The following is a 26,790-nucleotide window of genomic DNA, read 5'->3' as shown; positions in this document are numbered from 1 at the left end:
AAAGTGTGCAAATGGTGTGTCTGGATTTTTTTTTTTTTTTTTGACACTAATATCAAATTGGACATATTGTTTTCTTCAACATTTATTTTGAAACACTCATGTTGAAAAGCTAAGAGAACTTCCTTTTTTTTTCTTTTTTTTCTTTTTTCCTTTCTTTTTTGCTTTTTTGTTTCTTTTTTTTTTTATATGAAAATATCGAGATAGATTGATTCCTAAAAACACACCAGGTTTGGACAAACTTCATATGGTTATAGGTTAGACGAGAGTAATGAAAGGAATTATGCTAAGAACAGCTCAAATGAGCTAGCAAGGGAGGTTAATGTAAAGAAAGAAAAAGGTTAATAGACTCAAATTGAAAGAAATTGACCCTCTATCATGCTTCTACAAAATGATGTTACTTAATCAACTAATTTAGAGTTTGAAACCAACCAAATTCATCCACTATCATACTAGACATTCAAAGCAAATTGATGTTTTGAAGCTATTAAATAGATGAGATAAACAATAAAGCGCATTTAGAGTAAGTTTTATTTCACTTAGAATTAATGATTATTAGGCTCAAACACTCACTAGGGTAATAGTCTCCACTTTTGTTGAGGGATCATGCAGTGTGCTAATTAGCTAATTACCATTGCCTTTGACTTTATGACCGATAAACCAATTTCTAATTATTGAACACCCGATGCATGCAAATCACTTATTCTAATCCCATACATCTACGTTTTTAAATAAGAAATTAATGCATTCATAATTCATACCGCAAATTCAACTAGCTATCAGTGTACAACTCCAAAACTTTAGGGATAATATTATTTAAAGCACACACATTTTTTTAATAGGAGTTGATAAAAGTAAACAATTCACACAAAACTACAAACATGCAATTGCAAATTCACAGTTAAACATGGACCAGATAATTCATAAATATACCTTACTTCCCCCCAACTTGAATTGCAGTAATAAAATAGGGTTGTTAGGAATACCTGTAACTCTATAAGCCTGTAAGTTTACTGTGAACAACTAAATCTTCAACAAACAAGTGAGAATACCCTAAATATTTTTTTTATATTTTTTTCACACCGAAATAAGAAAAATTCATGCAAGTCATATAATAAAGAGATGCGTCTCAAGAGTACAAAAAGTACTCCTTACTCAGCCATCTTATTATAGACTTACCTAACAGCATTCCATAATTTTTTTTTAAACATAACATAAAATAAATTCATGCAAGTCAAAACAAAAAGATGCGTCTCAAGAGTACAGAAAAGTACTCCTTACTTAGCCATCTTATCATAGACTTGCCCCCCCTTAGAGGGATAAATCTAAATTAATCGGACCCCTTTGACGCTTGCTTCCAATTGCCTTAGACCAGTCTATCCGAGGTTCGTAAGGATCGTGCTGTGGAACATAAGCATGTAATTTCTCTAATAGCTCCTCAATAGTGGATGCGAAAATGAGAATCTTTCTTGCTGAAAGAGAAATGAACTTTTGTTCCACAGCCTGATCAAGAAAAGAGAGCAACCCATCAAAAAAATGGTTAATATTTAAAAGTCCAATGGATTTGGTATGGAGATTGCTCTTGGCCCAGGAGATTATACAAAAGATTTCTTCAAGTGTACTAAAACCTCCCGGTAAAGCAATGAAGGTGTCTGACTGATAAATCTTACAAGCCATGCGCTTAGACATAGAAGTCGTTCTCATAAGTTGACCTCGTGTATACTCGAAAATCTATGGATCAGCCAAAATGATTGGAATAACACCTACCACATATGATTGCCCAAGATGTACAGCCTGTGAAACACATCCATTCAATCCATGACTTCCCCCTCCATAGACCAAATTAATTTTTCTCTCTCCCAATTTTAGGCCAAGTTCGCTTGCTGTAAGTGTGTAACAAATATCGCTCCTAAGTTGAGAGCCACATAGCACACATATGGTATTGATTCGACGAACTAGCTGACCATCCATTTATGTTAGTTCTTTATGTATGCCCTGAAAATAGAACTGGTTAAAGAAGTTTGGCGATCAAAAGTAACTACATAGAAATTCAACAATAAATAAATACACACAAAAATCATGTGTATATACAAGTAGTTGTGATTGTGGCTCACATCTTCCTCTAGTTTTACGTCCAGAAATGACTTAAACACCTTCTATGAAGTGGGGATAGGCTTCCCATCCAATTTTCTTATAGATTGGCAAACAGGGTCAATTATAGTCAGATTCCCAAGATTATAGCGTTGGTGGTCACTTCTAAATTGGGTTCATAAAGCAAGAATTTCTCGTTGCACTATTCCACACGGATGCGTCTCAAGAGTTAATCGGATATCATCCAAAGACTCCTTACTCAACCCATCCTTTATGAAACAAATTTTATCATCTCGATTTATGGAAGTAAACCCCACAGATTTGCATCGTGTGTTACAAGTCCATCGAGCACATTTGTGACAACCATTTAATCTTTTCGCTTTTCTTTTTTTTCAAAAAACTATTCTTTCCCAATCCTGGAAAATGCTTAAAACTAGGTGAAGTTTCGCCAAGAAATCAAAATTTTGCTTCAATCAACCAGCAAATATCCTTAGGGATATTTTTATACATCAACATCCTAAGTCTTTCACACCTAGTGGCATAAATCTTTTGTAAATCATTTTGTTAGAGAGATGGATAGTACTTGCGAATTTTAAATAGCTGAAGATCCATTTTTTAAATCAGAAGTATAGTAAGAGAAAAGTAGAACAAAATAATGAACCTTACAAAAGGAAAGAGAGTACCTGATCGGAGAACAACACAAAGGAGAGAAGACTGAGCTCAAAGAAGTGTGGCTTGCCTCATGCAGATATAGAGTCTCTTATAGAGCTGTGAAAGTCACCATTCTAACAACCACACTTGGCTTGAGGCATGCCACGAGTCTAGGGTCACGTCTGGGGTCTCCTTTTTCAACATTCGGCGTTTCTTTTTCAACGTTCGGCGTCTCCTTTTTCTTTATAGGACAGTGTGTCGTTTCCTTTATAGGGCAGTGTGATTACTTTGCCAAAAAAAAAAAAAATGGTTGTCATCGGTGTTAAATCTGTCTCCCTCTTTTCTTTATCTTCTTTATATATATATATATATATATTCATTAAAAAAAATAAATTTTATTTTATTATATATATTCTTAAATATTTTTTAGAGTTTTTTTCTTTTCTTCTAGTTAAGGATCAAATAAGTGGTTGCCCACTTATTTGTATAATAACTCCCATTCATTACACCACTTTTAAACTTATTTTCAAAATTATGTAAATTGATTTTTCTCATAAATGCACATACATATTTTGAAAATATGTCATCCGAAGGTGTTGGTTTTATTACATCAGAGTACGGCACATCAATTCGCACAAACACCTTACACATGTTTGGTTTAATTTGATCCCCAATAATATAGACTAGCCTAAAAGACATAAATTTAGGCTCAAGTTTGGCTAGGCCTATGGTATCTTCACATTTGGGCTCTTGGGTTTTATTCTCTTCTTCATTCCAGGCTTCTTCTATTCTCACATCATTTTGGTCTAATTTTTCTTCTATGATTGCTCATACCATCCTAGGGTCATCAAATCTCTCAATTGGTTCATCATTCCTATGGATGGGTATAGATTGGACCGACTCTTGACCTATGGGTGAATTGAATGATTATTCCTCCCTAAGACATTGACCAACGGAATTTTGACTGGGTTGGTTTGGAAACTCACCAGGTTCACTCACGCTTAAGGTCTGTGTAAACTCGGTCAATTGTTCAAAAATGTCACCTATGTCCCTAGTGGTTTGTTCTTGAAGTTCGATCACTTGTGCATTAAAACTCATTTGACCTTCTATAAACTCCTGAAGGGTGTCCTCTAAAAATTTTTCATCCTGAGGTTGATAAACATCAGATCTAACCCCTTGTTTCTAACTCAAATTGGTGAGGTGGTGGAGGAAAAGGCTCATGAGATTGGAACACAGAGTCAATGTTCCAAGAATAATTCCAATGGTCATAGGAACTAGGGTAATCAATGTAAAGATCTGGGTCGTAACCCGACAGATAAGAATTTTCCCTCTGACTCTGGTTAAAAGAAAACCTCCCCTCATTGGGATTGGGATGGCCAAATGCAGTCACAGACATGCTAAAATACTAAGACATAGAGAATATGGAAATGACAACTCAACGGTAGATAATGGTGGTAATGAATCAATTAATATTTCAATAATCATACTTGAGCGTAGTCTCTTACATTGTTTAATAACTAAAAGTTATCTAAATATTTTTTTTAAATTTAATTTTTTAATTATTTTTTAATTTATATTTTTTATTATTTTATTATTTTTTTAGTTTTTTTAAAATATATATTTTATATATATATATTTTTTGAAAATAATTTTTTTAATTATTATTTTTTAATTTTTTTAAAATAGTAAAACAACAACAAAATTCAACCAAATTTAATCTCCTCGGCAACGACGCCAAAAACTGACTGCTACGCTACCATGCACATTTATTTATCAAAACTACAACCAAATTCATCATACGTTAATCCTTTTATTAAAGCAGGTGTAGGGCGATTATACTCGCCAGTGTGCGAGTGTGCGTGTAGTACAATTTTAAATTTATATTTCGGTGAGTCCGAGTCGATTCACAAGGAGATTATTTATGGATGAAAACAAAGATCACAAAATATTTGAGTTTAAGACATGATTAAGATGATTTAAAGGTAAAAATTAAAACTAAACTAATACTGAATTTAAGCAGCTTGGGTCAAGACAATTTCAGTGCAAAAACCAATTAATTCCCGATTTAATAGAAAAGATCAGTAATATTCATCTGATTTGAGTTTTACAGATTTGTCAGTAATTTTAGTTCAAGATAATGGTAATTGTTGTTTAAACAATCTCCATACATGGCATGAAAATTTTAAGTTAAACAATTATCATAAATTGAATTATATTCCATAGACAGAATTTATAGATACAGATTAATCATTTGGGCTTGGGTATGAAAACATTTTCAGGTTTAGCAATCTCCATACGTGGCATGAAAATTCTAAGTTAGGCTTATACTCCAATCCAAACTCAAAGATACACTATACGCACACTGTTCAAATTAAATCAGATTAATATTACATACTTGAAGCGTAGCTTTCTTTGGGAATCATTGGCGTTGGACACTGTCATTGCCTTAATCCAAGATTGGATTTAGCTACTTATCTTTATTTTTAAATAAATTGACAGGAATTTAAATGACGGGAATTAAAAGATAGTATTTAAAAGATTATTTTTTAACCGACCATATAGGCGGTATATAATAAAAAGACAATAATTGAAAGACTATTTTTTAACCGACCATATAGGCGGTACATAATTGAAAGACAATTTTTTAACCGATCATATAGGCGGTATATAATTGAAAGACAATATTCAACCGACCATATAGGCGGTATATAATAAAAAGACAATATGAATAACATAATACAACTATATGGAAACAAAAGTTGAAGATTTGAGAGAGAAATTCTAAGAACAAAACTATATAGAAACTAAAGTGAAAAATTTGAGAGAGAAATCCTAAGAACACAACTATACTTTTATTATAAGAAAATTGAATGGTTACAAATGCATCCCAAGTGCTCTATTTATAGGCTAAAAGATACAATGGAGACCACTCAATTATATAATTTAATAATACAAAATATTTAAAGAAAAATAAAATACCTAATTTAAAAATACAAAGATAAATAAAATATTTAATTACTTAAAAAGTTTGGGCCAAAGTGTAGTTCTTGAAACTTCGTGACTTGATGTAAGCGATGACATCATTCCAGCCCATGATATAAGCAATGATGTCATTCCAACTCATGATGTAAGCAATGATATGAGCAATTTTTTGGACTTGGGCTTTTCATATTTTTGGGTTTGGGCCTTCCTTGTGTTGGCCTTCTTTGTTTTGGGCTTAGGCCTTCCTTATGTTGGATTTGGGCTTGAGCCTTTCTTGTTTTGGGTTTGGGCCTTCCTTGTGTTGTGCTTGGGCCTTCCTTGTGTTGGGCTTGGAATCCATAATATTATAATATTATATATATTAGATTTATTTTTTATATTTTATATATATTTTTATATTAATATTTTTAAACATGCACAAAATCACAAAATGCATAATAATATTCAATTTAAACCATTTTAAGATCAAAATAAGGGTGAAATTATAACAAAATTTTTATAAAATTGATCACTAATCAGACGGCCTGTACCCAAACCCCGCTGAACGTACTTCTATCACAAGCGTTTCTCTTACCTAGAATGATGTAAAACAAACGTGAGTCGCGAGACTCAGCAAGCTCTTGAAAGGAGGTTATAGGTTCAAGATAGGACTCTTCCCATGACACCCCATGCAATTCATGCCAATGTGATGGGTGTCGAATCCAACAAATAATAAATTCTTGCTTTTAAAAATATGAATTGTGATAGTGATAAGCAAGGTCGTATCCATAGGGATTGGTTAGATCTATTCCTTTGAAAAATTAGAATAAATAGAAGAAACGATTGGGGGGTTTGTATTCTGAAATTTAAACAATTAAAAATAAAATATTATTCTAAATTAATAAGACAAATCAGAATGTAAAAGAAATTAAAGTAATCAATAGAAACGTTTCCGATAGAAGGGATTTATCCACCAATGGTTATAACACTGATCATTGATACCAAAGTCACTAATTTTCCTTGAATACTTGGCCTTAGAAAGAACAACAAGCTCTGTTCATTCAATGTTTTCCTTACTTCTTAGTTAATTAAAACAAGCTCTTCAATTAACCCTTACCTTCAAACAACCCTAGAAAAATCTCTCTAGAATTTAATTCAATGGAAGCATTAAACTTTGTGGAAACGAGACCAAATCTGAACAATAAACACACAAGCTCGGTTTATTTAATTCAACACAGGTACTCCCTAGGAGTTGAATGAAAACTTGTCCATAATCATCAACCCTAGTTACTACTTATGCAAGAAAGCCCAAACAATTACGGATTTGGTATTCAAGCTAGCAATTGATCATGCATCAAGAATTGAATAGCGGCTGTCTATGCAATCAAAACACACAATCATAAATAATAAAACCAGAAGATACATGAATATTCAAGATAAAATCAGATTGCAAATAAACTCAAAAAGATCTCACAGTGTTCTTCACATGGCTTCAAAATATCCTTCTACCGAAAAACCAAAGTTTAGCCACACATAATGAGAGAAAGAACACAAAAAGAAGAGAAAATATGAAAAGGATGCTTCTTCCCCCTCTTGGATGTGCTTCTCTGCCTCTTTTTCTTCCTGGGCATCCCCCCTCTCGAGCTTGGATCAAGACTTTAAATGTCCCCCAACAAAGAATCCAAATTAGCCAAGGAATTAGGGCTCCTAGACTCCCGTAAATTGTGAGCCAGTTTTGGGTTGGATAACCAGCGTTTTGGGCTTCGGTCCCTCTTAATAATTGTAGTTAAGAATGTTTAGATAAATTTAGGCTTTTGAATCACTCGATTTGGACATCAGAAGCTCAAGTTATGGCCTTTTAAAGATTCCATGTTTGTGCAGAATTCTAATCCAATTAGGATTTGGCCCAGCTTTTCGGCCCTAACTTGAAGCAATGTTTGGAGGCCCAAACGAACTCAGATTTGGACAAATCATACCATTATGGAAAGCCCAATAAGTCCTCTACAAAATCTCTGAAGACCTTATTCATGTTATTGAACTCTAACATGTTCGAAAATTTGCAAGACCTCAGAAGGTCAAAATATTAAAAAGCTGAAATTTTGTAAGTAAAAACCCAATTTATTCTAACCTATCTAAAATTGCCTTAATCATAAAAATAAGTATAAATCAACACAATAAGGCATAAAGCTCACCCAAGAGACCATATGTAAGGGAAATAAATATATGAAATTATGCACTTGTCACAATGCAACCACGTCATGTTATGAACCATACGTGCCTTACTTCTACATGCATAACATAAAGTTGACTGCACATAAGGAACCAGGGGCCCACATAAGTCACACATTGGCACCCAGGTCCCGCATACAAACCTGTTGTAGCCTAACATAGGCTACCATATCATTATCCATAAAGACTTGCCTTTCCTGACATTAGTCGGCTTTTCCTGATACTTATTACATGCTTTTCCTGATACCCATCATACCCTTATAGGTTCTTCCTGTCTTTCATCACATTATCATATACTTCCGCGATCTTCATCATACCTTCATATGTTTTTCCTGTCATTCATCACATTGTCATATACTTCCGCGATCTTCATTATACCTTCATATGTTCTTCCTATCATTCATCACATTGTCATATACTTCTGCGATCTTGGTCTTCTCTCGGGCCAACCCCGAGCTAATATCTAAGCCGAGTCGAAGCTCACCCGAGTCGGTACTCCCGACACCTGGCACAGTACTCCTGCCCAGAATAACAGTAACAATAGAACCATGTAATGCAAGACATAAGAAATGCAATGGCTTCTGTAGCATAAATGTGATGACAAGGTCCCTATAAACCAAGCATCAGGCCCTGCTACGCCCACATAGGAATACACACATGCGTCATGCTCTAAATGCATATACTCACCTAGGATACCCAAGTTGGCTCTTAGACCAACCGGGTCATGCAAATGCTCACACATCCCATCACACACAAAGCATGTCCCCACGTGAATGCAACCCAATCCCCTGTAGCACACATATCATGATATACACAAACCAAGGCGGGAATCTGGAGTACCAGCTCTTCTGGCTGTCTAACGCTTATCGTAACAACTAATGACTGGCGCCCATACATCCAGCCATCAACTGTCACAACCCACGGTCGACAGTTAGTGGCTTTGTACCCATACCCTTAGACACACTTACTGACACTATTAACTTTATATCTTCTAAACTTAACATTATACAACATTTCTCCATAACCCTTCATGTACATAACCACATAACATCATGATACCATTCTCATTTCTTCTCTTTTGCAGAAAACCATCTCAACATACATAATAGACTTTTAACATATTTCCATAATATCATATCATTTTCTAAGAACCTAATCCCAGTGGGTTTGGCATCATTCCCAAGGGAAGTGGAGCAGTACGAAGCTCCGTGACGGTCGAAAAGAAAAACTCCAAGACATCATTGATTAGCACACTCAATTAACAATAAACTCATTAATAAAATAAAAGTCATAAAGTGGTTACTACGCGGATTATTATTATTTAAGCGTAGAACTGAGTCACGGAAAGGGAGGGAATAAAATACAAAAAACTATGAAGACTTTCACAGGAATTAAAGAATACGAGGAGAGGGTTAGGAGCTTGCCTTTTAGTGGAAGGTTCCCACCTCCTTGCTCAACCGCTGTGCAAATTAATAAATTTTACTAACAAAACTAAGCTTCGATATAAAACCCATACGCGTATCGCTATTAATCTAACTAAATCGGTATAAAATCGAAACTATTACGGATATACAAGGTCACTAAAAATTAGAAAATAAAAAGAGCTTGCCTTATTTCGCAGAGTTTGGCCTTAAATGCCCGCGCATTGTAAAATAATATTAACACTAAAATAAACCAAAATACAACCTATAAATACGATTTAATCTGTAGAAAATGTTTAGTATAAGCTGATTAACCTACCTCGCAATTCGGACTTTCAATTGCACGAAATAAAATTAATTTTTTGAATTTTCTTCCTCTTTTCTCCCTTCTCCGCGCTGCTTTGCGCTCGTTTTCCTATCAATTTTGCTATCTGTTTGTCTTCAATTAAGCTTCAATTGAAGCCTTAATAGCAACAGAAATCGATTTAAAAATATGGCTAATTTAGCCTTAAATTTCGTGCAAAAATAGAGGGTGAGAGGGAAGCAACACGGGCATACCAGTGCGCGCCACGTGGCCGCGCAATTGGCTGCCCGTCGCCATGCCGAAATGACGCCGTTTCGGGCGTCCATAATTTGGTAAAAATCCAGCCATTTTTCCTCTCGCGTGCGCACCCCCGCGGGCTGAAACCCGCGTCTCCCCCCTGGCCCCTCGCGCCCGTGACCGCCCACGCCACTCACTGCCTTCAACCTATAAACACCTTATATTAAATTTAAGGTGATTTTCGACCACCTCTATTATTCACATTTCAGCCCCCTAATTTCCCTTTAATTACACATACGCCCGAACTTCTATTTCCTTCTAATTTCACTTAACCCTAAAACTTCCAGAAATTTACTAAATTAATTTATTTTATTCTTTCATTAATTTCATAAATACCCCAATTAATTTAATTAATTACCCTTAATTTTCCTATTTTCTCAAACAACTTAAATTATTATTTTCTCTTAATTCCTCAAATAATCCTTAACAACTTCAAACACCAAAATTAATGATAAAAATTTATCTCTAAATTTTGGGATATTACAGTGATACACTAGCGCCCATATATCCAGACATCAGGCCATGCTTCGCCCATATAGTAAACCACACGCGATGCATATGCCCGTGCTGGATGCAACATAACCAAGCTAGAATGTCCGTGACCAAGCATAACCAGATCATGAAAACCCTAACATGCAGCCCATACCCATGTGCACACCAAATCATGCAACAAGAATAAAATATAACCAGTCATGCTATAATCACATAACGGTAGAGCTAGTCAGCAGTGCCTAGCATCGGTCAACGGTCAGTGAATAGGAGTGACCAGTCGACGGCCTAAGATAGACCGTACAACAGTCACTCCGTCAACGAACAGCTCCAGCCTATGAACAATCAAAATCCATAATAATACCCGATCAACTAAGAACCTATCCTCGGGTGAGTACGGCATCATTCCCACAGGTATGAGGGGTGGCACAAACCCCCGTAGGTAATCAACAAATACAACCCTCGAAGCTAGCTTAATAATTTAAATTTAAGTCGAACAACTAAAATTTCATAATTAGTTAAACAACCGAAACGAACGAAGGGAGGTTAAATAAATTGGCAACGAACGAAACGTCACAGAGGGAATAAAGAACTTGCTTTTATGAAGATATCCTCAAGCTCGTTTTGTCCCAAATCGATAAAAATTATACAAACTGCAACACCCCAATAATTCACCAAAATTAACAAAATTGGACTCTAAACGAAATTTCGACCGTATAGAATATTTATTACTAACTTCTCTACTGTAAGCACCCCCGCCTGGATATCCTAACCACCCGGACTACCTGAACGGGAGCACTTACGAAAGGAGAAAGAATGGAACATACAAGCCAAAAACTACCCTGGTATGCACAAACAAGAATTAAAATAACGGAAGCGAAGCTATATATACATGCATGCACTACGGGTACTTCACTAGTACAGCGGTCACAAGATAAATAAATGATTACAGACACCTATGCCGATATACACGAGGCACGAGAAATGACCCGGTACAGTCAAGAATAATAGAGTAAATCCCACTCAAACATCAGAGTTGACGGGGACTGACAAAACTGCCTGTACACCATACCGACTCTGTCGCTAGACGCTGGCTCCCTTGCCCGGACCCACGTTGCCACTACCTGGAATGATGGAAAGCAAAGTGAGTCAAGAGACTCAGCAAGCATAATGAAAGAAAGGCTGAAGGTTGTATAGATCCAATAAGTTTTCCCCTCGAACACCAACCCCCAAGCACACACAAGTCATGAGACACTACCACACAAAAGTATAGCATAATGAAAGCACATACCGGTCCTTGGGGCCCACACAAGACACATGGAACCCATGTCCCATACTAACCTGCTGCTACCCTGAAAGGCAACATAAATCTCCAACAAACCTGTGCGCGCTATTCCGCGTTGGTGCTCCCGTCACCGGTGTGTCCGTGTCGGTACTCCCGACACCCGAGCTATAGGCTTCCTCGGAATGGTCCTCCCATCCGAGAACTAATAACTACCAGTAACCATGCAATGCACATAAAAATGCAATAGCGTAGTGAGCATCAACGTGATACACTGGCGCCCATACATCCAGGCATCAGGCTATGCTCCGCCCACATAATAAACCACACACGATGCATATGCCCATGCTGGATGCAACCTAACCAAGCTAGAATGTCCGTGTCTAAGCATACTCAATAAATGAATATCCCAACATGCAACCCATACCCATGTGCATATCAAATCATGAATAGTAATATAATGTATCTAATCATGCAGTAAATTATATACTGGCAGAGCTAGTCAGTAGTGCCCGGCACCAGTCAACAGTCAGTGACTAGGAGTGTGCACCCGATGGTCCACATCAGGCCGTACGATAGTCTACCCCAATGTCACCAAACAGCCGACCCCTGCCCTACTACTTGATAGCTTTAATCGAACCATAAATAAACCTAAGAAAACCATAAATAAATCCACACAATTAGAAACCTAGTCCCCAACTTGGGTTCAACATCATTCCCAAAAAGAGTGGGGGTAGTACAAACCCCCGTAGGCACACAACGAATAAAATTCTAGAAGTCCTGGATTTAATTTAAATTAAAATAAATGAATAATAACTCAATAAATAATGCTAGGCGCCGAATTAGAGTAAGGGAGGGCATAAAATAAGAGAAACCAAGGAATCTCTCACGGGAATTAAAGAACAAGAGGAGAGGGTTAGAAGCTTGCCTGAAATCGATCGATTTCTGCCTCTTTTGTGCTTTTGTTGCGAAGTAAAACGTTTCTCTAGTAATTAATAAAATCATGGCTCACATTAATTAAATCTAACCATTTAATATAAATAATTTAACCGTCTAAAATCCCACGTAGGCGCACCGCAAATAAAATCCCAATAAATCTCATATTTATTTTAAATTAAATCATGCCAATAAAATCTTCATTTTGTATAATTAAAACACGACATCAAAGCGAATTAAGGGAAGGCGTAAAATTCACAAAATGAAAGGAGATCGCAAGGGTAGAGGGAGCTTGCCTCGTTTAAGCTGATTATAACGTTTTCACGCTTGAACACCACCAAATTAATACACGCTGTAAAATATATTAAACTCCCAAACACTACAAGAAATTCGAGATTTAGCGACGGATTTTTAGCGATGGATATTTCCTTCGCTATTTTGCGACGGAACAGCGACGGATTGCGATTATTTTTTTTTTCCACAATTAGCAACGGGTTTTAGCAACAGAAAAAATTTCGTCGCTAAAAAAATAATTTTAAATTTTTTTTTGCGACAGAAAATAAAATCCGTCGCTATTTTTAGCAACGGAAACATATTTCCGTCGCTGAGTATTAATTGTAATAAAAAAAATGAAAATTAAATTTTAGCTAGCGACGGAAAAAATTTTCGTTGCTATTTTTAGCGACGGAAATTCTTTACCGTCGCAATATTTTAAAGTAAAAAATTAATTTTAATATTAGTTTAAATAATGAAAATAAAATTTTAAATTTAATTTGTTTATTATTAAAATTTAACGACGGAAATTATTTTCCGTCGCTAAAACTTGCAACGGAACGATGTTCCGTCGCTAAATTTTAATAATAAACAAATTAAATTTAAAATTTTATTTTAATTGTTTAAAGTAATATTAAAATTAATTTTTTTATTTTAAAATTTTGCGACGGAACCTTGTTCCGTTGCTACTTTTAGCGACGGAAATTATTTTCCGTCGTTAAATTTTAATAATAATAAAAAACATAAAAATTAATTTTTATAGAGCGACGGAATTATTTTTCGTCGCAAGATTTTAAAATAAAAAATTAATTTTAATATTAGTTTAAATAATTAAAATAAAATTTTAAATTTAAAAAAATAAAAATAAATAAAATTAGTGACGGATTATGATTTCCGTCGCTGATTTAGCCACGGATTGAATATTTCGTCGCTAACATTAATTTTTAATTTTTATTTTTTTAATTTAATTAATTTATAAATATTTAAATTTGGAATGAATATTTAAATTTACATTTAACCATGAGATGAATATGAAAAAATTAATTTATATAATTTAAATGAATATATTAATATTAAAAATCATAATATTGCTAAATTCTAACTATATCAATTAAATGTATAATAATTAATTATTTATAATATTTATTAACTGTGTGTAAAATGTAAACAAATATTATATTTGAAAAATAAATAAAAAGTTTAAAAATCATAATATTATTGAAATTTTTTTATTTTAAATTTTAGAAATCATAAAAATGAAAAAATATTGAGAGATTACATTATGTAGAAAGGAGTCTAAGAGTTATCTTGTCAATCTCTTTCTCTTTATAAATATGAGAATTTTTTGCTAAGTTAAAAAGTTTAAAAACCATAATGAGCATGTTTTTTGTAGCTTAAAAGCTGTAATTTTTAACTTCTAGCTTTAAAAAAGTGGTAATGTATTGTTTGTTTTAACTTGTAGAATTATAACTTATACCTTCTACTAGGTTTTAGAAGGGGTACAAGCTGACTTTTTCAAAGTTAGGGTACTCCAACTTATACATCTTTCTGAGAAGTTGCAACAAACAAGTTCACAATTTATTTTAAGTTTTAAAAACTATAAACTAAGAAGTTATGAGATATAATTTCTTTAATTAAGCTGTAACAAATAGGGCCAATATATGAACAACATTGTATCTTATACTTAATAACAGTATCATATGTCACTATCTAATATAAGTGTTATATATAAAACATTAATGTTGATCAAGAAAAAAAATAAATATATCTCTTTATCATTTGTCCTCTCTAATTTTGTCTTTGAATTATAGATGAAATTCAACAATCTGAAACCCATTGTGTTGATCAGATGGGTTCTGTCATTAGTATTGTTCTATTCTATAATTGAGAATCTTAAGTTTAGTTAATGTTTTTTTAAATATTATGTAGATTTCGTTTAATATAATTTTTATTTATAGAAAAAATAAAATTTTAATATAGAAAACTATTAATAAATATTTCAATATATTAATATAATAATTTAAATTATTTTATTATCACATTTTAGATAATTACAGTAAGATTTTATTTAAATTATTTAATAATAAAATTATATTTAAAATACATTATTTTTATCAATTAAATAATTATTATTATTATTTTTATAAGTTATATTATTTTTTATATAATTAAAATATTAAAAATAAATAAATTCAATAGGCAAGAATCTATTTTAATAATAAAAAAATAAAAAATATATTTTTAGATAGAGACGGAATTTATTTTCTATGTTAATTAGAGATGAAAATAAATTCTGTCCCTAAAGTTTAAAATAAGAAAAATATATTAGTTTAAATTAAAAATAATAATAAATTAAATTTTGCAACAGATTTAATATTCTGTCACTACTTTTAGCGACGCAAAACTATTTTTGTCGCTAAAAAATTAAATTTTAATTGTAATTTTTTTGCTTTTCAAATATAGAGCCGGAAAGTTTTTTCCGTCACCAATTTTAAAAATAAAAAATTAAAATTTAATATTGATAATAAAAAATAAATAAAAAAATTTAGTGACGAATTGTCTGAGTTCATCGTTGATATAGAGATGGAACTTTAAATTTTTTTATCTTTAATAAAATTTTTATTAAAATAGTATTTATAACATATCAAATTAATTTATTATAATTATTAGATTAATAAAATGATTTAATAATTATCATAATTTTAATAATTTTATTCATTATTATAAATTTTCCCGCCTCTTTCACCAATCCTCGTAAAACCCCCCCTCACCTCCCCATCCCTTCCCCCCGTAAACCCCCTGCGACGCCGCCCCGTCTTCCTCTTTCCCTCTTCTCCCTCCTCTGCATCGCCTGCGTGCCCCTTCTCCTCTCTCTCGTTCGATCTCGCACTCGCTCTCACCTCTCGCGGCTGGCACTCCCCCTCGCCCTAGCTCACTGTCTCCCCCTCTTTCCCAAGTACACTGCCTTTCCCTCTCCCTCTCTCTTTCTCTCTCTCACCCGCGGCCGAGCCACCATCGTCGCCCACGGTGCATCTCTCTGTCCCTCTCTTTCTCTATCTCACCCGCGGCCAAACTACCCACCCCATCGTCGCCGCCCCTCGCCCGCCCCCTTCTCTCTGTCTCTCTCCCTCTCTCACTGCCGCGTAACCCACCCACGCCACCGTCGTCGTCCCTGCATCGCCGCCCCTGCTACGCACCACCGTCGCCCCCCGCCACGTCACCGCCGCCACCTCCAGAAGGTCCTCTCTCTCTCTCTCTCTGTCTATATATATATATATATAGATTTATTTGCTTCATTTCTGTATTTGGTGTTAATTTAAGTTAGTGTTAGTTTAAATTAATTTAGTGTTAGTTTAATTTAATTTTGTGTTAGTTTAGTGTAAATTAATTTAATTTACTGTTAGTTTAATTTAATTTAGTGTTAGTTTAGTGTAAATTAATTTAATTTTGTGTTAGTTTCGTGTAAATTAATTTAATTTAGTGTTAGTTTAATTTAATTTAATTTAGCCTTAGTTTAGTGTAAATTAATTTAATTTTGTGTTAGTTTAGTGTAAATTAATTTAATTTAGTGTTAGTTTAATTTAATTTAGTTTATGTATATAGATATGTGTGTTAATTTAGTGTATTTGATTATGTTTATGTGTGTATCTAATTTTGTATTTGATTATTCATTATGTACATTTGATTATGTGTATCCTATTATTTTGTGTATTTTTTATAGTGTTTTATGTTTTGTGTACATTTGTCAACTTTTGTGTCTTATTTACTTAGAAGATTTAAAAATTTGTCAATTTTTTTCTTATAATATCACTGCAAGATTACATCCTTATCAAACCCATCTTAGAAGTTCTCGAAAGAGTATTCATTATGCAAGCATAAAAACTTGGGAAAAAAAGAATAATTAATACATCAAAAAAGCATTAAGTATGTAAATTTTAATAGTATTATAGAATTAATACATAATTAAAAATTAAATGTAAAATTAATTAATAAATTTTAAAATATATTATAAAATTATTAAAAAAGTTTGATATATATATTTTTAATAATTAACACTTATTTTTCTCGAGTTTTCAGTCAAGTGTATATATATAATATGTTGTATGAAAATGAAAATAAAATAAAAAATGAGTAGGATATAAAATGAAAATAAAAAATTATTATTTAAAAAATAAATATGTGAATAAAATTCATGAATAAAAAAAATAAGAATATTTTTTGTAAATATAATTTTTAATATAAAATTAATAAAAAATAATTATTTAATTTAAAAATAAACATAAAATTTATAATATATTTAAATACATTTTTAAAAAAATAAAAATTTTGAGTGATAGACAAAAAAACATTTTATCTATTCGTAGATAAAAATATATTTTTAAATTACAAAATGATCATAATTTTTTTTTTAAATTATAAAAATAGTCTTAACGTTTAAAAAACAAAAATATTTTACAAACGTGGAAACTAGAAGTTTCCGTGTACCATACCATACGCATACATATTTATGTTTGCGGTGTAAGTGATTGGATGGGAGGTATTTTTATTATTTTATTATGTGTGTATAAAGTTGCGTGCGTGTTAATGTATATTTGATTATGTATACAGATATGTGTGTTAATTTAGTTTAGTGTAAATTCATTTAGTGTTAATTTAATTTAGTTTAGTGTAAATTTAATTTAGTGTTAATTTAATTTAGTTTAATTTATGTGTACAGATATGTGTGTTAATTTAGTGTATTTGATTATGTGTATGTCTGTATCTAATTGTGTATTTGATTATGTGTAAATTTGATTATGTGTATCCTATAGGGTGTAGTTCATTTATAGGAGAGATTTTGTCGAATTTTCTCTAAAAATTATATTAAATAAAAAAAATTAATTAAATATTTTTTAGGTATTTAATTAAATTTGTTGGAACTTAACCTTAGATTCCCGTTCGGTGACTTCCTCGATGGAGCTAGGAGATCACTGAATTGTCCAGTTAGACAGTCTGAAAATTTGGTGTCGTGTTGTGTGCCCAGCGAATACGCATTAATTTACTCATGCATGGTACGAAAATTCAGTAGCATTTCTTGTTGTTCTCCGGTTGCATATAAGAATATGTTTTGATTCATGCAATTGACTCAAATTGAGTTTAACTTGTATGAATCAACACATAATCTTTATCGTGCATCTGGAGAACTGTGCTGAGATGCTGCCGAAATTTCGTATCGTGAGTAAATGCGTCCGCTCGTGGTCATATCACGATTCATTTCCGGATGGGATAGGTCCTAACCTTCAAATTTTAAGGAGGAGTTATAAGGAGTAGTTCAGTGGAATAATATTAAAACAACTCAAATAAAAAAATATTATAATTATAATTTAGTAATTTTTTATTATTTAATGGTACAGGAAAAAAATGAGATCAGATCGTCAGTGGATGTATATCAGGCGTAAAGAGGATGGTTATGTTTCTACGGAATTTATCAAGGGTGTTGAGAAGTTTGTTAATTTTGCTAAGAGTCAACCAGAGTGGATGGATGGGAATAAGATTAAATGTTCTTGTAATCAACCAAAGTGTAGGAACACGGCTTTTCGTGACCAGGATACCGTGACAAGTCACTTGCTCACCAAAGGTTTCGTACTGGGGTATTATGAATGGACACTTCATGGGGAAGTTATTGCTACGGTAGATTCGGTCGATATGTCTTACTCAGCATCAACACTTGAAGCAGAGTCAAGCAACTTATTTGAGACTATGGTAATGGATGCTGCCGGGCCTGATTTCAATCCGAATATGGAGGAGGAACCTCCAAATCCGGAAGCTCAAGCATTCTATGACATGCTTAGTGCTGCAAAAAAAGAGTTATATCTTGGTTGTCAAAAGCATACGCAGTTGTTGCTTGTTTCTAGATTGCTTAGCTTTAAGTCAGAACACCATCTATCTGAGAGGGGATTTAATCAACTTTGTGAATTACTTAAGGAGGTTCTTCCTGAACCTAATACGGTGATTGATAATTTTTACAGTACTAAAAAACTGGTTCGAGGGTTGGGCCTTCCTGTTGAGAAAATTGATTGTTGTAGAAATAACTGTATGATTTTTTGGGGTGATGACAGTGATTTAACAGTCTGCAAGTTTTGTCATGAGAATCGGTACAAGCAAGTTGATCAAGCTGACAGTAGCAAACGACAAAAAACTTGTGTTCCTTATAAGAAGATGCATTATTTTCCTTTAACTCCTCGGCTTTTGAGATTGTATGCATCCAATTCAACAGCAGCAGAAATGAGGTGGTACGCAGATCATGTGGTCGAAGATGGCGTCATGCGTCATCCGTCGGATTCCCCTGTGTGGATTCATTTTAACCAGACTCATAAGGAATTTGCTGCCGAGAAAAGGAATGTCAGACTTGGTCTTTGTACTGATGGGTTTCAGCCGTTTGGTCAATCTGGGAAGCAATATTCTTGTTGTCCTGTCATTGTTACGGTGTATAATTTACCACCCTGGATGTGTATGAAGGATACAACAATGTTCTTAACAGTGTTAGTGCCAGGACCAGAGAATCCTAAGGCAAAACTTGATGTTTTCTTACAACCCCTTATTGCAGAGTTGAAACATTTGTGGGATGTTGGTGTGCATGCATATGATATCTCATTGAAACAAAATTTCCAACTGAGAGCGGCTTTGATGTGGACCATTAGTGATTTTCCTGCATATTCAATGCTCTCGGGGTATAGCACGGCAGGAAAGCTGGCATGTCCTTATTGCACGATTCACTCGGACGCATTTTACCTGTCAAAGAGTCGAAAGATTTCATGGTTTGATAACCATCGAAAATTCTTGCACCGAGATCATCCGTATCGACGGAATAGGTATGGATTTCGCAAAAATACTTTGGTAAAAAAAACACCACCTCCTGTACTGTCTAGACCTGAGATACTTGCTTCCTTGGATGAGTTGGGTTTAGTGAAGGCAACACAACCCAATGCTGCACAGACTAATGCGGATAACAGTCATGGTAGTGGTTGGAAGAGTAAGAGCATTTTTTGGGATTTGCCTTATTGGAAAACTCAACTTATTCGACACAATTTGGATGTTATGCATATAGAGAAAAACGTGTTCGAAAATGTGTTCAATACAGTGATGAATGTACCGGGCAAAACTAAGGACACAGTGAAGTCGAGAGAAGAGTTGAATCAATATTGTCGCCGCATTACTCAATCAACTTTTACTCTGAACAAGAAAGAAAAAGCTGCCATGTGTGCGTGGGTAAAAAATTTAAAATTTCCTGATGGGTATGTGTCGAACATGGCTAGATGTGTTGACACAAAGAAGCTTAAGTTGTTTGGGATGAAAAGTCACGATTGTCATGTGTTCATGCAAAGGTTGGTGCCCATTGCATTTCGAGAATTACTACCGCAAAAAGTATGGGAGACATTGACTGAGTTGAGTCTTTTCTTCAAAGATTTGACATCGACCACTATTAAAAGTGAGCATATGATGAAATTAGAGAATGACATCCCCATCACTTTGTGTAAGTTGGAGCTCATATTCCCTCCAAGTTTCTTTGACTCTATGGAGCATCTTCCAGTCCATTTGGCTTATGAAGCAAGGATAGCAGGTCCAGTTCAATATCGATGGATGTATCCGTTTGAAAGGTACTATTTATTAGATTGATAATTTTTTTTTCCTATTTTATAAGAAACATATTTATTTTGTAGTTCACTTATCTAATTACTATATACATTTTATATAGATACCTTGGAAAGTTAAAGAAAACAGTTAGAAATAAAGCTCGAGTGGAAGGCTCTATTTCTAATTCATACGTTGTGGAAGAAGCGTCATTGTTGTGTTCTCATTACTTTGAGGACCATGTTGTTACAAGGCATACACGAGTGCCGCGCAACGATGCTGGTGTTGTAAATGAAGGGGATGACCAGGAGGGGAAGTTATCAATTTTCAAGCATTCTTGTCGACCATTTGGATGTAAAAAGTCACGAATGTTATTCGGTGAAGAATATGATGTTGCACACAGATATATTTTGATGAATTGTCTAGAAGTTGAACCGTATCTGCAGTAAGATTTTGCTAATTAATTGTTGTTAATTTCTAAATTATATTTAAATTGAATAGTCTAATGTAGTTATTTTCATTTTTCTTTTTAATTTTTCAAGAATTTATGATGCTGAGCTAAGGCAACGTAATCTCGGCATTGGCGACCACATCATTGAACAATTAACAAATAAGGAATTCTCTTCTTGGTTCCATAATTATGTGAGTTGATTAATTAAAATATTAATTTCACTCAATTTCTTATATAATTATTTCTTATATATCTGTCTTATTTAATAGGTTCGCGATCCTACGAACAATGTGACAAATTCATACATAAGAGATCTCGCAAAAGGACCTTTTAACACTGTTACAACGTACCCTGGCTGCTTTGTTAATGGATTTAAATTTCACACGATTAGCCATGGTTCGAATAAAGGCACTATGAATAGTGGCATATGCGTTAAAGGATCCAACTACGATGATCCCGAGAAGGACTATTATGGTCGGATAACAGAGATTATCGATCTTGAGTATCTTTCAGTATCGTCATTCAAGAAAGTTGTATTGTTCAAGGGTGATTGGCTTATTCCAACTTTGAACGAGGGGGTGAAGATTCATCATGCATATAAGATCGTCGAGGTCAATGAAAAGAAGAAATGGAATACAAACGAGCAATTTGTATTAGCTTCTCAAGTGATTCAAGTATATTTTTGCAAATATCCAAGCTTGAGGCGTAACAAAAGCGATTGGTTGGTTGTAACAAAAGTCAAACCAAGGTTCATAGTAGAGGTTCCACAATCTTTTGATAATCAAGAGGCGACCCTTCCACGTGAAGCGTTGCCTTACCAAGAGGATGACGTGGAACTACACGATATCGCAGTTGATGATGCCCAAATCCTTGAGACAGTGAATGATGGTGACCACGCTGATTTAAATGATGAGCCAGTTATGGAATCAGAATTTGATGAAGCTCCAAAGTTGAATGATGAGCAAATTTTAAGATCTGATTCTGAAGATAAGTCTGAATCGTATGATGAGCAAGTCTTGCGATCAGACTCTGAATATGACTCTGAATCAGAGGATGAATAAGTTCTTCAATTAGATTCTGATGACGACTTAGAATCTAATGACACAGATGTAGACTTATATGATAGTGATTAGAGGTGAATTTTATGATTTAAATACTTATGTTTAATTATTAATGATATTGATTTTGTTAATTGATTTATTTCATTATAGGTACTAGTTCACCTCCCGTGCGATGCACAAAAGTTCATATATATTGAATTTGTTTAAAATTAGTAACCTCACAATCATAAATTCTATCTACAGTCTACAAATTTCAAGAACTACACATTTTTCACAAACTAATAACTAATTTAACATATGATAAATATAAATAGTTTATACAAAATAATAAATAATATGACAACATATAATAAATTAGTAACATAAATAATTAAAATATAAAATATAATAAAATTTTCAAAAAAAACATGACAACATATGATAAATATAAATAGCCTATACAAATATTAATTTTGTCAAAATAACTTAAATAATTTATTTAAAATAATTCAATTTTACCTAAATAACTAATTTAACATAACCTACAAACTAATTATTTTTCAAAACTAAGTAATAACTTAAACATATATAAGATTTGTATTTTTTTTGCATGGTTCTGAAATTAATTAAGAGTTTTAGAGTTTTGAATAGTGGCTTTATTGAGAGAGAATGAGAGGTAAATTATAGGAAATAAAATAAAAAATTAAATTTATTTTTTTAAAAAAATTACTTGGTAGTCGGTATTTGACGGTATTACATGATATCTCAAGATTTTTGTTGATTTAAAAAAATCTCATTTTTTTGTAATTTATTTTAATTAAAATTTTATGTTATTATTTAAAAATTAATAATATTGATTAGATCTTACTTCTTTATATACTAACATGTTTATACATTCTCCAAATACTATTTAATTATGAAAAAACCATCTACAGGTTTCAAGAACTACACGTTTTCCACAAACTTATATTTAATTAATGATTTATAAAAATTTTATTTTGGGTAAGAAAGAAATAAATAAAATATCGAAATAGAAAGTGGAAATGGGCGGGAAAAAATTTTGACGGCATTTTCGTTATAATATATATATAGATGACAAGTGTTAGAGGACGATATCGTGCAGGACGCAGTGGTTCTAGACCTAACTCGTCTGGGTCTACTGCTGCTTCCACCTCATCTACTGCCGCACCACATATTTCGGGAGATATTTCACCAGCCTCCCTCCCATCAGTATCTCCTGTTGCTACTCCTGCAGTTGCTTATTCACCGACCCTTCCTGCAGAGTCACCAGTACATCCATCATCTCACTCGACTGCCAGTCATTTTACATCCGACCCATTACATGTTATAAAGCAAGATGGCGATGGGTAACTTTAATTTTTTTTAATTTTTTTTTACATTATGTCATGTATTAATTTTTATACTAATTATTATTATTTGTATACAGGAGCATCTTTTGTCGTACAATAAATATCTCCCATATTATATCGACAATCTTCAAGAAACGTCTTCATAAGGAAGGTCATGTTTGGAAAGAAGTGCCTTCGGAGATAAAGGGCATGTATTGGGATGAATTTGCGGTATTAAATTCAAATTAATAATATATATATATTTCAACTATTAATGTAGAAATGTTTAAATTATTTAATCTTTTTTTTTGTTTTACAGAAAATTTTTCAGTGGGATCCTGCAATTGATGCATTAGTGAGAAGAGAGTGGGCACAAAAAACAGCGAAACGATATATCGACAACATTCGTAAGTGGCATGCCAATGAAAAATCGATTTTTGTGCCAGATGATGTTTGGGATAGCTGGATGCAGAAATGGGAACAAGATGAAGCTTTCAAGAAACGGTCTGCACAAGCATCGCTGAACCGTTTGAGTGAGACAGGTGGCCTTGGGGCTGGTCCTTCCCGTCATACTGGGGGTTCTATATCTTCAGCAGAGCATAAAAGACGAATGGTAAGAAATTTAATTTATTTAATTTGTTAATATTTAAATTTTTTTTATTAACATGGTTAATTTTATATCATTTTTTTTTAGACACATGAGTTTGGGAGAGAGCCTACACTGATTGAATTGTTTGAACGAACTCATTCTAAAAAATCTGAGGAAGGACAGATGGTGTATGTCGACAGACGTTCTTCGAGTGTCGCTGTAAGTATTTTTTAATTGTAAGTAATATCATTTTTATAATTAACATAAGTTTTAATATTCATAATTGATTTATTTTATTTTCTTCATTAAACTGTTGTAGGAAATGTATGGACAGTTGCTAGAGCAAGCAACTCAACCAAATGAAGGGTCTGAGGAGCCTCAGCAGCCAGATTGCGATCAGATATTCATCCAGGCTGCTGGGGGGAAAAATAAGAAGAAGAGGATTTACGGCACGGGATCTTTATCCCAATCAAAATTTTCTGACGTTGGCAGCTCATCCTCTGTCTCATCTGGTCTTAATGAAAACCCAGTTATACAAGAAATGACAGAGAAATTAAAAGTGCAGTCAGAGCAGATAAATTTGCAGGCGGAGCAGATAAATTCACAAGCAGAGCGGATAAATTCGCAGGCGAAGCAGATTAATTCGCAGGCTCATGAGCTGAGCGATGTTCGACGACAGATGTTTGAGATGCGATTTTTGATCGAACAACTTACTGCATCTACTCGTGGTATTGTTCCTTCTTCTTCTTCTTCTCAGCCACAATCGACTCATCAACCTGACTCACCTAATGTTGATGATGATTTAGATGATTAGTTTTTGCAGTTATCTTTATGTAACGATTGGTATGTAACAGACAATTATATTAGCATGTAATAGACAATTATTAGTATCTTGTTTGAATATTAATTTTTATATTATAAATATAAATTTTGGAATTTTTATATAATTTGTTTAATAAATAATTATAAATAAATTTTAAAATTAAATAATTAAATTAAAATAAAATTAAAAAATGTATAACTTTTAGTGACAGAAAAAAATTGTGTCGCTAAAATTTAAAAAAAAAAATTAATATATTGCGACGGAATAATTCCGTGGCAATAAATTTTTAATATATTTTTTAATTTTTTAATTTACTTCAGCGACGGAAAATTCCGTCGCTATAATTAATTTAATAAAATTAAAAAAATTAGTAGCGACGGAATTTTTCGTCGCTATAATTAATTTTAAAAAAAATTCGAAAAATATTAGCGACGGAAACTTCCGTCGCTATATTAATTGAATAAAAATATTCTAAACTAATAGCGACGAAAAATTTTCGTCGATATAGTTAATTTAATAAAAAATTTAAAATATTATAAATTTCATAAAAAAAATTCTAAAATATAGCGACGGAATAGTCCGTCGCTAAAAAGAAGAATTTCTTTTTTTTTAAAAAAAATTGCGACGGATATTTCCGTCGCAGAATTTAAAAAAAAATTAAAAAAATTCTTTTTCTTAATTAGTGACGGAATATTTCGTCGCTATATTTTAAATATTTTTTTAAAAATAATAGCGACGGAATTTTCCGTTGTTAATAAAAAATAATAATTAAATTTTTTTTTTAAATATTGCGACGAAAATATTCCGTCGCAATTTTTTTTAAAAAATACATTTAGCGACGAAAATATTTCCGTCACTAAGACGTCGCTAAAATAGCGACGGATCCGTCCCAAAGAAAATTTAGCGACACAGACTTTAGCGATGGACAGTTTCCGTCGCTAATCCGTCGCTAAAGATATTTTGCGACGGAATTTTGGATTTAGCGACGGAATATGTAGTGAAAATTAATAAATAGGACCGAAAACAAAATTCTAACCATACAGAATATTTAATACATAATTCTCTACTTACCTGGCAAATTAAATAGCGATTAAATCCCATTTAATCTTGAATTTTCACCCAAATTCCTTCATTTTGCGCGTTGTTTCTTCTCCATTTTCCTTGCTATTTTTGCTTGCTCGAACTGGCGGATTACACACTAAAATTCGGCCTTCAAAAGGCAAAAAGAAGAGCTTCTAGAAGCTGCGCACAGGCACACCACCGCCTCAAGGCCAAAACAGCACCGTTTTGGGCACCCATTGGCTTGGAAAAATCAGCAAAATTCCTCCTCCTCACGCCTGACTCGAATCCCAGATTTACACTTAAACCCTCAGAATATATACGCACATCAATAAACTTAAAGGAATCCTCACCCACTTCCAAGATTTACGCTTAAACCCTCAAAAACTTCCGAAAATCACACACGCCCCACACTTCTTTTATTCCTTATTTCCCTTTCACCTCGAAATTTCTAGAAAATCCACTAAATTAATTTATTTTCCTATTTTCTTAAATACTCCCAAATAAAATTATTATTTAACTTAATTTCCTTTTAATATAAATAATTTAATATTTTCTTTAAACCCATAAATATACAATAATCCCCATAAATATTTTTAAATAATTTAATTAAATACATAAATTTCCTATTTCCTCAAAATTACATAAATAAATACTTCCTCTTAAATTCTCAAATATTCAATAATGTCCTTAAACACCGGTTTAAATAATTATTATTTATTTTCAAATTTTGAGATATTACAATCCTCCCCTTCTTAATAGAAGTTCATCCTCGAAATTCGCGTCTAGTCCATGTCCTCAAGATACGCTCACGACTCTTATGATATTACTCAACATTACCTCTGGAACATTCCATATCATCATGTTCCAGTTCCCACAAATCTAAGTCTACTACGTATCCTACTTGACTTATCACACTAGCACATCTCCCCGATCC

At 33.1% G+C, this 26,790-nt stretch overlaps 2 protein-coding genes across 2 annotated transcripts in view; both read left to right on the top strand.

Annotated features, from left to right (window-relative positions):
- LOC127805531 (uncharacterized) overlaps positions 1-22,054 on the top strand; it is a 28,587-nt gene extending 6,533 nt beyond the window's left edge. Inside the window, exons 2-5 of the mRNA XM_052342293.1 lie at positions 18,325-20,568; positions 20,667-20,987; positions 21,085-21,184; positions 21,263-22,054. Of these exons, the coding sequence (XP_052198253.1) occupies positions 18,325-20,568; positions 20,667-20,987; positions 21,085-21,184; positions 21,263-22,054 (3,457 nt within the window). The remainder of the gene's footprint in view (positions 1-18,324; positions 20,569-20,666; positions 20,988-21,084; positions 21,185-21,262) is intronic.
- A 1,071-nt stretch (positions 22,055-23,125) lies between these two features.
- LOC127805530 (uncharacterized) lies at positions 23,126-24,785 on the top strand. The gene is made up of 5 exons (XM_052342292.1): positions 23,126-23,400; positions 23,481-23,613; positions 23,702-23,995; positions 24,077-24,190; positions 24,291-24,785. The coding sequence occupies exons 1-5, from the start codon at positions 23,126-23,128 to the stop codon at positions 24,783-24,785; spliced, it is 1,311 nt and encodes a 436-aa protein (XP_052198252.1).
- The last annotated feature ends 2,005 nt before the right edge of the window (positions 24,786-26,790 follow it).

The sequence above is a fragment of the Diospyros lotus genome, chromosome 7 (genome assembly GCF_014633365.1).
Source record: "Diospyros lotus cultivar Yz01 chromosome 7, ASM1463336v1, whole genome shotgun sequence".
NCBI classification, from domain to species: Eukaryota; Viridiplantae; Streptophyta; class Magnoliopsida; order Ericales; family Ebenaceae; genus Diospyros; species Diospyros lotus.
This window is presented reverse-complemented; position numbering and strand designations above follow the sequence as displayed.